At 47.1% G+C, this 10,752-nt stretch overlaps 2 protein-coding genes across 14 annotated transcripts in view; both read left to right on the top strand.

Moving 5' to 3' along the window:
• Window positions 1-258: 258 nt before the first annotated feature.
• NDUFB8 (NADH:ubiquinone oxidoreductase subunit B8) lies at window positions 259-6,043 on the top strand. 2 transcript variants are annotated; one of them, XM_055560463.1, is made up of 5 exons: window positions 259-393; window positions 746-872; window positions 2,335-2,434; window positions 3,033-3,188; window positions 5,857-6,043. In XM_055560463.1, exons 1-5 carry the CDS (start codon window positions 312-314, stop codon window positions 5,947-5,949), a joined length of 558 nt encoding a protein of 185 aa, XP_055416438.1. In that variant the 5' UTR covers window positions 259-311; the 3' UTR covers window positions 5,950-6,043. The 2 variants fall into 2 exon arrangements, with proteins under 2 accessions (XP_055416438.1, XP_055416436.1); XM_055560461.1 differs by having other exon boundaries at window positions 326-484.
• A 125-nt stretch (window positions 6,044-6,168) lies between these two features.
• SEC31B (SEC31 homolog B, COPII coat complex component) overlaps window positions 6,169-10,752 on the top strand; it is a 36,534-nt gene continuing 31,950 nt past the window's right edge. For 9 of the 12 annotated variants that reach the window (XM_055560455.1, XM_055560454.1, XM_055560450.1 and 6 more), the window contains exon 1: window positions 9,217-9,329. The gene's annotated coding sequence lies outside the window, so the exon portion shown is untranslated. Of the gene's footprint in view, window positions 8,401-8,528; window positions 9,098-9,216; window positions 9,330-10,752 lie in introns of those variants that run through there. The other 3 variants (XM_055560448.1, XM_055560449.1, XM_055560457.1) reach the window with 3 other exon arrangements.

Genomic DNA, 10,752 nt, shown 5'->3' with positions numbered 1-10,752 from the left:
GATTTTTTTACTGACTGAGCTATGAGGGAAGCCCTAGAAAAGAGATTAAACAGGCTCATTTTACTTATACAGGTCCTGGGGGAGGTGGGTCAGCTGTCCACCCAAGATGCTCAGGTTCCGAGTGCCCGCTATTCCGGGATGCGTCTAAGTCAGCAGAAGGGAGAAAAGGGACTCAACAATCAGAAATGTCAAAGCAGTGACCCGCTTGTTTTTCTGTCCTTTCCTCCTTGCCTCTCAGCCTCTACAGATCAGCGCACCTTCCTTCTGGCTTCCCAGCACCGTTTAAGCCCCGCCCTTAGTGAACCTTTAACATGTTTCTCCCTAATCGCGTTTGGCCCGGCTCAGCCGCCGTGACAAGGTCTTTGCGCATGTGCGGGGTGAAACTGAAAGAAGGTGAAGATGGCGGCGGCCAGGGCGGGGGTCCTGGGAGTCCGATGGCTGCAAAAGGCAGCCCGAAACGTGGTGCCGCTGGGTGCACGGACAGGTCCGCTAGAACGGGCGAGGCCTCAATGTGGGTGGGAGGGGGGAGTGCCTGAGGTTTATTGTGTCGGGCGCAGGGTGGATTTGGTGGGGTACCACGGCCGCCGAGTCCGGGGAAGGGCGGAGGTGGAGTTGGGATATCCACGAAAACGGAAGGAAGGTCTGCTGGTCCCTCGAAGCCTCGGGCTCTGACCTTGAAGCCTGAAGCCTTTAGAGTGGCAGGACAAATGGGGTCGCTTCTGATCTGCCCTCGTCTGCCCTCCAGCCTCCCACATTACCAAGGACATGCTCCCGGGACCCTATCCCAACACTCCAGAAGAACGGGCTGCCGCCGCCAAGAAGTATAATATGCGGGTGGAAGACTATGAGCCGTACCCAGATGATGGCATGGGGTGAGATAGGGTCTGCTCGCACCCGGGTAGTAATGGGAGAAGTTCGGACTGGGTGGGTGGCTCTACTTTGACCCTTTTCCCCGAACCTTTTCGTGACCCCTCAGAGTCAGTGGTGTGGGTGCTTTTCTCGGTGGAGAGAGGTGGGAGGGGATCGGTGAGCAGCTGCAGTCGAGAGGACTTTAATTTTCTCCTTGGCTCAGGCTGTTTCCTCAGATGAGGAAGCTGAGATTTTAATAGCTCCCTTGAGGACCCCTGAATAGCGGGAACCTTCCTTGGTCCATCCAGAGTGCAAGGTTTCATTTAGATTGAGCATCTGCTGGGCTCAGGTGGTGTCATCCAGGCACGTGACCAGGCTGGAGCTGGACTGCTGTCATGAGAACCTTATTTGTAGATAGAGTACTCTGCCTTAATATGTGTATATTTCTTTTTTAATCGTTGCTGTTAGCGTTGTGGAAATCTTAGCAACTTTAAAAGGTTAAATAGCTAACTCTTACTCCAGTTGATGATTTTCCCCCATACCCCATAACATCTCTGTGGTTAATTACCTGAATTGATTACTGTCACCCTCATTTTCTCCCTAGCATCACTCTTTCAGCGGTGATTTCAGCAGCTCCTATTCGTCTTGTTGTTTTCCAATCACTTTCTGTGACACATGTCTAGTTGTCATCATTTCCTATGACCTTTATTGTGTTGTGGACAAGAGCAGCCTCCGTAGCAGCCTGTATAAGTTGAACCTGGACTTGTTGGTGAAAAATCCAGCCTATCACACCCATAAGATGTTTGAGACTTGGAGATATGTGTCAGTTTTGTGGTTGAGAAACACAGTTGCTAGGAAGAGTGCTTCTCTCATCTGTACCTTTTTGTTTTTATTCCAGTTAACTGGGCAACCTTAGGTTCAGACTCTAAACTTCAGTTTCTTTTTCTGTCTACTAAGGAAAACAGAGTGATTGATTGTTAAATTCCCTTCCATTGCTAACATTATAACATGGTGTGACTTTTTTTCTTTTTTTTGAAAGAAGATAAGAAAAGCTTACATATGTTAATGTTTCGGAGTTTGACATGAATTTTTAATAACAATTTGGACTTCTGCAGTTAGTGCTGTGCTTAGTGAGTAAAAATTGAGATTTAATAAAACAATAAAATAGCAAATATTTTATTAACGATAATTTTGATACTGGAAAGCATTCAGGAAAATTAATCTCTTTTATACCATTTGTAGGAATGTAAATTGCCATAGTCTTTCTGGGGGGATATTTGGGATATTTACCAGCAGCCCTTTAACCCAACATTTCTCAATATGTGCACCACAGGAAAACACTGAGATCTTGATTGGAAGGTTAGTTCCTCTGTCCTTAGGGGGAGGCCATTATCTTGTCACTTGGTTTCTCATCTCAGAGATGAGAAGGCTCTGCATTGTCGGAGGCTCTCAAAGCCATGTCCAGAAGTTCTTGCTGTCTCTCAGGTATGGTGACTATCCGAAACTGCCTGACCACTCACAGCAGGAGAGGGATCCATGGTATGACTGGGACCACCCAGACCTGCGGTTGAACTGGGGTGAACCGGTGAGAGAACCATGTCCCATTTGCCCTTTCTTCCTTTTCCCTATGTCCTCTGTAGATCAGATGGCACTTTTCTGCCCAAGTGGGCTTTCCTGGTGGCTCAGTGGTGAAGAATCTGCTTGCCACTGCAGGAGACATGGGTTTGATCCCTGATCCGGGAAAATCCCCTGAAGAAGGAAACGGCATCCCACTCCAGCATTCTTGCTGGGAGAACCCCATGGACAGCCCATGGGGTCACAAAGAGTCGGACATGACTTAGCGACTAAACATCAACAACACTAAGGTTTTTCTGCCCAAGGAAGCAGGGTCAAGTTCTCTGAGATCTGAGGTTCCCTGTGTGTGTGTGTGTGTAAAGGACTTCTGAGAATAATTGAAGCTCTGAGTTGTGAATGTTCATGATTGGGACTGTCTCTGATCAACCAAACCCAGACATAAGCCAGCATCCAGTCCTGTGGTCCAGAGTATCTCAGATGTGGCTCTCAGAATATTGCCCAGGGCAGGAGAATGCCTTTCAAGTCTTGTATGAGGCTCTAATCACTCTGGACTGCCTGCCTTTTGCAGGAAGAGCAGTATGTGACGGTGATCTGCCTTTCTGTCTCAGATGCACTGGGACCTGGACATGTATATCAGGAACCGTGTGGACACGTCCCCGACTCCTGTTAATTGGAACCTCATGTGTAAGCACCTCTTCGGCTTCGTCGCCTTCATGCTGTTCATGTTTTGGGTAGGGGAGACTTACCCCGCCTACCAGCCTGTGGTGAGTATCTGATGAGTGCTCCCTCAGGCACACTTTCCTGAGGGAATGCAGTCTCTGGAGTAGAGATCTACCCGATACCAAGCTTGGCTTCCTGGTGAGGCCTATAGAGGGCCTTAGCTACTGGCCTGGAATAAGTACCAGAGCACAGCTTTTGCCTGTATCTTGGGTCAGTCTGAGTGCAAAGAAACTATGTAGGACTAGATGAGGAATGAGAATGAAGAAGCCAGCTAGTCTTTAGAGTTGCCATTTGGGGAACTGTACTTACCACCGTATTTCAGCAAGTGATCTTTTAAGGTAGAGTCCAGGAATCTCAAGTTGAAAGCTTATCCTTTATTGGTGTGAAGGGCATTTTCTATAGGAAGCAATTAAATGTTTACTACAAGCATGGACAGTTAATTTAGAGAACATGAAGTGAAGTGAAGTGAAGTCGCCCAGTCGTGTCCGACTCTTTGCGACCCTGTGGACTGTAGCCTGCCAGGCTCCTCTGTCCATGGGATTCTCCAGGCAAGAATACTGGAGTGGGTTACCATTTCCTTCTCCAGGGGATCTTCCCGACCCAGGGATCGAACCCGGGTCTCCTGCATTGCAGGCAGACGCTTTAACCTCTGAGCCACCAGGGAAGCCCTAGAGAACATGAAGGACACAGCAAATATACTGTCTGTATAGAACAGACTTGTTGCCAGGAAGAGGGTGGGGAAGGGATGGATTGAGAATTTGGGATTAGCAGATGCAAACTAGTATAAATAGAATGGATAAACAACAAGGTCCTATTATAAAGCACAGGGAACTATATTCAATATCCTGTGATAAACCATAATGGAAAAGAATATGAAAAAGTTAACTGATTGATTCAGTTAACACATAACTGAATCACTTTGCTGTACAGCAGAAATTAACAAACATTGTAAATCAACTATACTTAAATAAACTAAAAGAAGAATGAAAATATACTCTCTAGCTTTGAGGACATTTAATTTGGATAAGAAAATTTAGATATGTGATGTGAGCAACATTGGAACATACATAGGAATTTGGCACAGTTTTTGTGTATATATGTGCGTAGTGAATATATGTGCTTGTGCTGTTAGGGAGGATTATGCTAGATGCTAAAACAGATATATTTTTAGATGATGGAGAGAAGTTGAAGAGAACATTTGGGAAAAAAAAAAACAGAATGGAGGAAGAGGACAGTGAGTTAGCTGGAGTGGAATAGGTTTATAAATAGCTCTCAGACAACCAGCTGCACCTGGGGAACTGCTAAAAAGTCAGATTCCTTAGCTCTTGGAGAGCCTAATTCAGTAACTCCACAGTGGGGTTCTACAATCAATATTTAACAAGTTCCCAGGTAATTTTGATGTGCTGGGAAATCAGGTGTGGAAACTGCTGTGTTAGAAATATTGTGAAGTGCATTTGATCAGTTTGGTTGGGCACCTTTTATTGCATGGCTGAGGGATCTGGACTTGATGGTATAGTAATGCATTAATTGAATAAATGTTTATGAAGCTCCTGTCATGTACCAGGTACAGAAGGTGCTAAGGGTTGGGAATACATTGATGACTTGGCCTGCCTCTAAGAAGCAGGGAACCATGTTGGGATTTTGAACAGAAGAATGCTGTAATGATGCCTAGGTTTTTAAAAGATTAACCTGGGAATAGTTTACAGGGCGGACTGTGAGAAAGGTACTGAAAGCGGGAGGCTGCCGTGTCTCCAGTTGGCTGCACAGTGCTGCCTCTGCTGAGATAGGCAGTGTCCTAACGGTAGCGCGCATGTCTGTGCACGGACACAAGCCTTTCTACCGAGCCCCAGGGGCCCCAGGCTGGAGAGTGCACATAGGGCTGGTGTGAGCACTAACTTCACTTCAGGAGAGCAAGAAACGCAGTGTGGCTCCTCCATTTTTCAGTTCTGTAAGCACATCACCCTTTTCTCCTCCCCTTGAGCTGTTCTCTGACAGCTGTTTGTTGGTAAAGCCAGCAGCCCCTAAAGCACGTCCAAGCCACGTTTCCTCTGTGCTCCCCCCACTGCTGCTCCTGCACGCCTCATTTGCTAGGCCACTTTAGTGGTGGAGCCATTAGAGGCTGAGTGACTTAAAGGAGATTGAGTCTGCCTCGACCCCGAGAGAGTGGGATGGATGGATGCATCATCTCATTTAGAAAGCTTCCCTCATGCTCTCCCTTTCTCTCCCTCCCTCTCCCTCCTCTTTCTCTCTCTCTCACACACACATATACTGTAGGCACCACTTCTCTTACACACACACACACTCTTTCTCTCTCCCTACTCTGTAGGCACCCTTTCGCTTACACACACTCTCTCTCTGAAGGCACCCCTTCTCTTACACACACACACACACACACACACACACACACACTCTCTCTCTCTCTCTCTCTGTAGGCACCCCTTTTCTCTCACACACACACACCCACACACACCCCCCCACACACTCTCTCTCTCTCTCTCTCTCTCGGCACTACTTCTCTTACAGTCTAGGCTTTCTCACTGCCTTGGGCTGAGCTGGGAAAAAGAGTGCTGTCCCTGCTGTTCTGGCCCAGCTGGGTCTCACCAGAAGCTACTGTGTACCTGTTTACTGTGTGTGATTCTTCACTCAGGGTAGGCTGTAGCCAGGTGTTGGCTGGATATATGTTGTTCTTGCTGACTTGTGTTTTCTCCTTAGGGGCCAAAGCAGTATCCTTATAATAATCTGTACCTGGAACGAGGCGGCGATCCCAACAAAGAACCTGAGCCAGTGGTTCACTATGAGATCTGAGGAGGCTTCATGAGCTTTGTGTTCCCTAACTGACTCCTTCAATCTTAGAAATTTAACTTTAATGAAATCCCTAATAAAACTTAGTGCTGTGGTATCTGTGCCTCATTTCCTCTGGGAATAGCTACTGCTTAAGCATGACTCATTTGACAAGACCCTGATGCTGGGAAAGATTGAGGGCAGGAGGAGAAGGGGACAACAGAGGATGAGATGGTTAGATGGCATCACCAACTCAATGGACACGAGTTTAGGTAGACTCCGGGAGTTGGTGATGGACAGGGAGGCCTGGCGTGCTGCAGTCCATAGGGTTGCAAAGAGTCAGACATGACGGAGTGACTAAACTGAACTGAAGCATAAGAGGATGTTGATTTGTTAATTTCGCTGGGAAAGGTAGTTGAGGGTTCCAGTTGTGCAGCAGGTAGTTACGGGTAGCTCCCCATTTACAGGGTTTTCTGACTTTTCAAATTGGAACAGATTTATTTCCCATAAAAAAACGTTTAATAATAGTAGTTAGCTAAAAAAAAGTGTATTTTTACATGTTTCAAAATACTATAGGATAAATAGGTGTTCTGGGACAGGCCTAGGGCTGTGATTGCCTCTAATTTTGTATGTATCTCATAAGAATATGTATTTATTAAAAACACACCATTGTAAATAACTATACTTCATTAAAAAAAAAAAAAGAGAATATGTATTCCAAAGCAGCTTCTGAATCCTAGACTGTTATAAGTTGACATTACCTATATTTATGAATTAGAGGATAGTCACTGAGTTATTACTGAACTTATGCATGGCTTTCATTACCTTAATGATTCATCCAAGCTCCTATAATATAATAGCCTTAGAAAGAGAAAAAACATGTTTTTAAGGGTCTATCTCAATGCATCTGTTAAAGAGAACCAATTTATGTTCTTTTCTTCCCTTTAGGGACATTTTCTTAAATTACAATGATACTGCCTAAAAACCTGTCCCATAAAAAAGTATACATTCAGCATGATCTGTGGAAGCAAGTGCATTCACATTAGATAAGCAGTCCTTTAGAGGTGTGAAGACAGTGAAAGATGTTTATGAGATCAGGGAGTAGGTCTGCTGAAATGCCTCTTTTTTTTTCTTCTTTTTTGAAATGCCTCTCTTAAGGTCTCCACTGCTTTTTATGTCTTCATTCTCTGTCCTTTAAAGCATTTGATAATCATTTAACAAACGTCTGCCTAATATATATGACACTGATAGGCCTTGAGGATATAAAGTTGAACAAGAAAATAATTGCCTTCAGTGAGTTACCTAGAAAAGAAAACTAGCATTTATAAAACAAGGTGAAAAGAATTTCTAAGATGTCCCAGTTGCAGAAAGAGTGTGTTTTTTGTTCTTTTTTAAATCATGTCCTACTTGAAACTGTAACCTTATGCCTTTGGTTCAGATTTCTTTCAGAACACACACCTTGGCCTCATTCCCTCCTTTAAGGTGTTGCCTGAGGTTCAGTTTTCAATCCTGTTTCTTCACCAGTACCCTACATTCTTTTCTGTTCTGAGTTCAAAACTCCCATATCCATGTGAAAAGGAAATCTAGAGCTGTGTCACAAAGACAGGGCCCAGTCATAATCAGTTCACCATCTTTGGAGGTATATCAGACTGGACTACAGTAGAATTCATGCATTAAAGTTTTGAATCAAAATAACTTAGGTCCAAAATCTTCAGCTGCCTACAGAACATTTTATTTGGAAATGCCATAATTCCCTCAATCGACATGTATATGATCATAGATATCCCTGCCAACTGTTTACCTGTATCAGTCACAAGAGCCTGTTCAGCTATTACAATCTGTTACAATCCATCAATCCAAGAGTTCATCACCTGGTACCTGAATTGTTCTGTTAGCCTCCTAATTTGATTCCCTGCCTCCAGCTCTGTTCTCTCTGCAAGGGGATCCAGATTGCTAGTGATATAATCTTACTGCATGTTGTTCAGTCACTAAGTTGGTTCCGACTCTTGCAACCCCATGGGCTACAGTCTGCCAGGCTCCTCTATCCATGGTATTTTCCAGGCAAGAAAATACTGGAGTGGGTTGCCTTTTGCTTCTCCAGGGGATCTTCCCAACTCAGGATCAAACCAGAGTCTCCTGCATTAACAGGCAGCTTCTTTACCCCTGAGCCACCATATCTACCTATAATTTTCAGTAACTCCCAATTACCTGCAGAGTGTTAGTATTCCACAATCTGTAGTCAGCCCAGTTCCCCAACTGTAGCCGCTTTCATTCACAGTATGGGAAATGCCAGGGCGCCTATCAGTCTGTTGGGCCCCTTTCTCTTTATTGGGACATCACCTATCTTCTTGAAACTTCAACGTGCAACACCTGTCTCGTCTCTGATACCTTCCGGGTAGCCCCTGGTCTCAGAGAAGGCAACGGCAACCCACTCTAGTACTCTTGCTTGGAAAATCCCATGGACGGAGGAACCTGGTAGGCTGAAGTTCATGGGGTCGGGAAGAGTCGGACACGACTGAGGGACTTCACTTTTACTTTTCACTTTCATGCATTGGAAAAGGAAATGGCAACCCACTCCAGTGTTCTTGCCTGGAGAATCCCAGGGACGGGGGAGCCTGGTGGGCTGCCGTCTATGGGGTCGCACAGAGTCGGACACGACTGAAGTGACTTAGCAGCAGCAGCAGCAGCCCCTGGTCTACGGTACCTCGCTCTCCGCCCATCTACAGCCCTTAATTAGTTTAACCAACGTTTGGGAGCACCAGTTTTTGGTCCGCCACACAAAGTCACTCTGCTATTAAGGCCTGTGCGGGCTAAGTCGTTTCAATTGTGTCCGATTCCTTGTGACCCTATGGACTGTAACCCGCTGGGTGATTCTGTCCACAGGCTTCTCCAGGCAAGGATACTGGAGTGGGTTGCCATGCCGTTCTCCAGGGAATCTTCCCAACCCAGAGAAGGAAGCCGCGTCTCTTACGTCTTCTGCATTGGTTAGGCGGGTTATCGCTAGCCCCACCTGGCCTAGATTGCTTATCACCTCTTCAGCTAAGTGGATTCCACAGAGCGCGCCTGGAGCTAGGACCAGGTCTTTTCCGCTTAATTAGTATTTTCCCTTTGGGAAAATACACCAGAACTTTAATAGTCGCTGGATCTGACACACTGCATAATCACAGGACAGGTGAGGGAAGCCCCACTAAAAGCTACATTTCTATGAGGGAACGTTCTCCGTGGGTTGTCCGGGTCCCGGGCCTGGCGTCTGGCGGCGCCTGTGGCGGTGCCGGCGGCCTGCACTACTTTTGGCCCTCTGCAGCCGCCGTCCACAGCGCCCGCGGAGCTCCAAAGCCCTGAGGGAACCGGCTCCCGATTCCAGCTCTGCGGCGTCAGACCCTTGAGCTGGGCTCTCCGCGCAGGTTGGTTTTCCCCGCCTGTCCCGGGGCTCCTGAAAGCAGAAGGCGCGCCGGGGACCCAGAGCGCGGTTCCTCTCTCGCAGGAGTGCCGGGAGGCGCTCGTCCTCGGCGGAGACCCCGGCCCGCCAGGCTCCTGCCCGGGGGCTCCGGCCGGTGTGCCTCTCAGGGGGCCCCACGATGCCCGCCCTGCTGTCGGACTGCAGCCGGCTCACTCTCCCTGCGGCGCCCGGGCCCCGCAGCCCGACGACGATCTCTCTCCAGCGCTGCCCTCGCGCCTCCCTCAGCAGCCCTGGGCCCTGACCTGTCCGGGGCCCAGAGTCGGCCGCGGGTCCGTGCGTCCCGCCCGGGCGAAAACGCCCGTCGGTGCTGACGCCGGTGAACCGCGGGGAAGGCCGACCGTCCTCCAGAGGGAGTGGACAGCTAAGGAAGGCTGGCTTTCCCCCTTCACTGCACCAGTGTGTCCAGCTCTTGGTTGCATGATCATAGCTCTCCCCACCTTTGACGCTTCTAGGCCCCGCCATTCTGACCACATCGGGGACCATTTTTGCCAACAGTTGTCTCTGAACAAAGTAGATGACAAGCCTATCTTCTCAATTTGTAGGCTGGTATTTAAACACTATGGAGTTTACTTTAGACTGGTATAATGGTTAAAAGCAACGGGCTCTGAAGGCTGGTTGGGGTTCACAGCTTGGCCTAGCCAGTTTTCTTCCCTGTAAAATGGGGATAGTAACTACTGACCCCGGAACCATTGTTAGAATTAAATGGGAGGTGCACGTTAAGTGCACTGAGCTAATTGTAGCTCCCACTTCAGAGACCTTTCTCCAGAAACGTGAAAATCATCTTGACCAGCAGGTGGCACTGGTGACCGTATAGTATGGTGTGCAATCTCGTCAGAGGAGTCCTGTTGTAGCCTCAAGTGTTTAGAGGTGCCCGGGAAGTCTTGGTTGAGTTGGCAGCCCTAAGCTTTCTTCAAGCTGGACAGTACATTTGAGATTAAGTAATAAAACTTTAGTTTTTGTTGGTCAAGACTAACCTGGCTGTGGGCTTGCTCAAGCAGGTCACAGCAGGTCCCAAGTTTACTCCATCAAGTTCATTGTGAAGTGAAGTGGTAGTTGTGAGCAGGGCTCAAGGGGGTTTGTGTTTTATTGAGTGTGATAGAAGCCACTGAAAAACTTTATGCATGGAATGTCAAAATCCTGTTTTTTATTTTAAAAGTTTACTCTTGCTCTATGCAAAGAAAGAATTGGGTGATGGAGATGAGCAGCAGGGAGATGACCAGTAATCTAGGTGATAGATGATAGTGTCTTCAAATAGCATAGTGGTGGTGAAGATGGAGAAAAATAGATTAAGATATATTTTGGAGGTAAAATCTGGAAGACTTAATGATAGATTAGAAGGGAAAGAAGGAGAAGGAGGGATCTAGGAT

This window comes from Bubalus kerabau, chromosome 22 (genome assembly GCF_029407905.1).
Source record: "Bubalus kerabau isolate K-KA32 ecotype Philippines breed swamp buffalo chromosome 22, PCC_UOA_SB_1v2, whole genome shotgun sequence".
In the NCBI taxonomy this organism is placed as follows: Eukaryota; Metazoa; Chordata; class Mammalia; order Artiodactyla; family Bovidae; genus Bubalus; species Bubalus kerabau.
This window is presented reverse-complemented; position numbering and strand designations above follow the sequence as displayed.

What these genes read in the sequence shown, in the direction of transcription:
- NDUFB8 (XM_055560461.1), top strand. Translation starts at nt 400, where the DNA reads ATGGCGGCGGCCAGGGCGGGGGTCCTGGGAGTCCGATGGCTGCAAAAG. An exon ending in GCCGCTGGGTGCACGGACAG is followed by an intron (nt 485 to 745) that starts GTCCGCTAGAAC and finishes TCTGCCCTCCAG; the next exon opens with CCTCCCACATTACCAAGGAC. An exon ending in GGTTGAACTGGGGTGAACCG is followed by an intron (nt 2,435 to 3,032) that starts GTGAGAGAACCA and finishes TTTCTGTCTCAG; the next exon opens with ATGCACTGGGACCTGGACAT.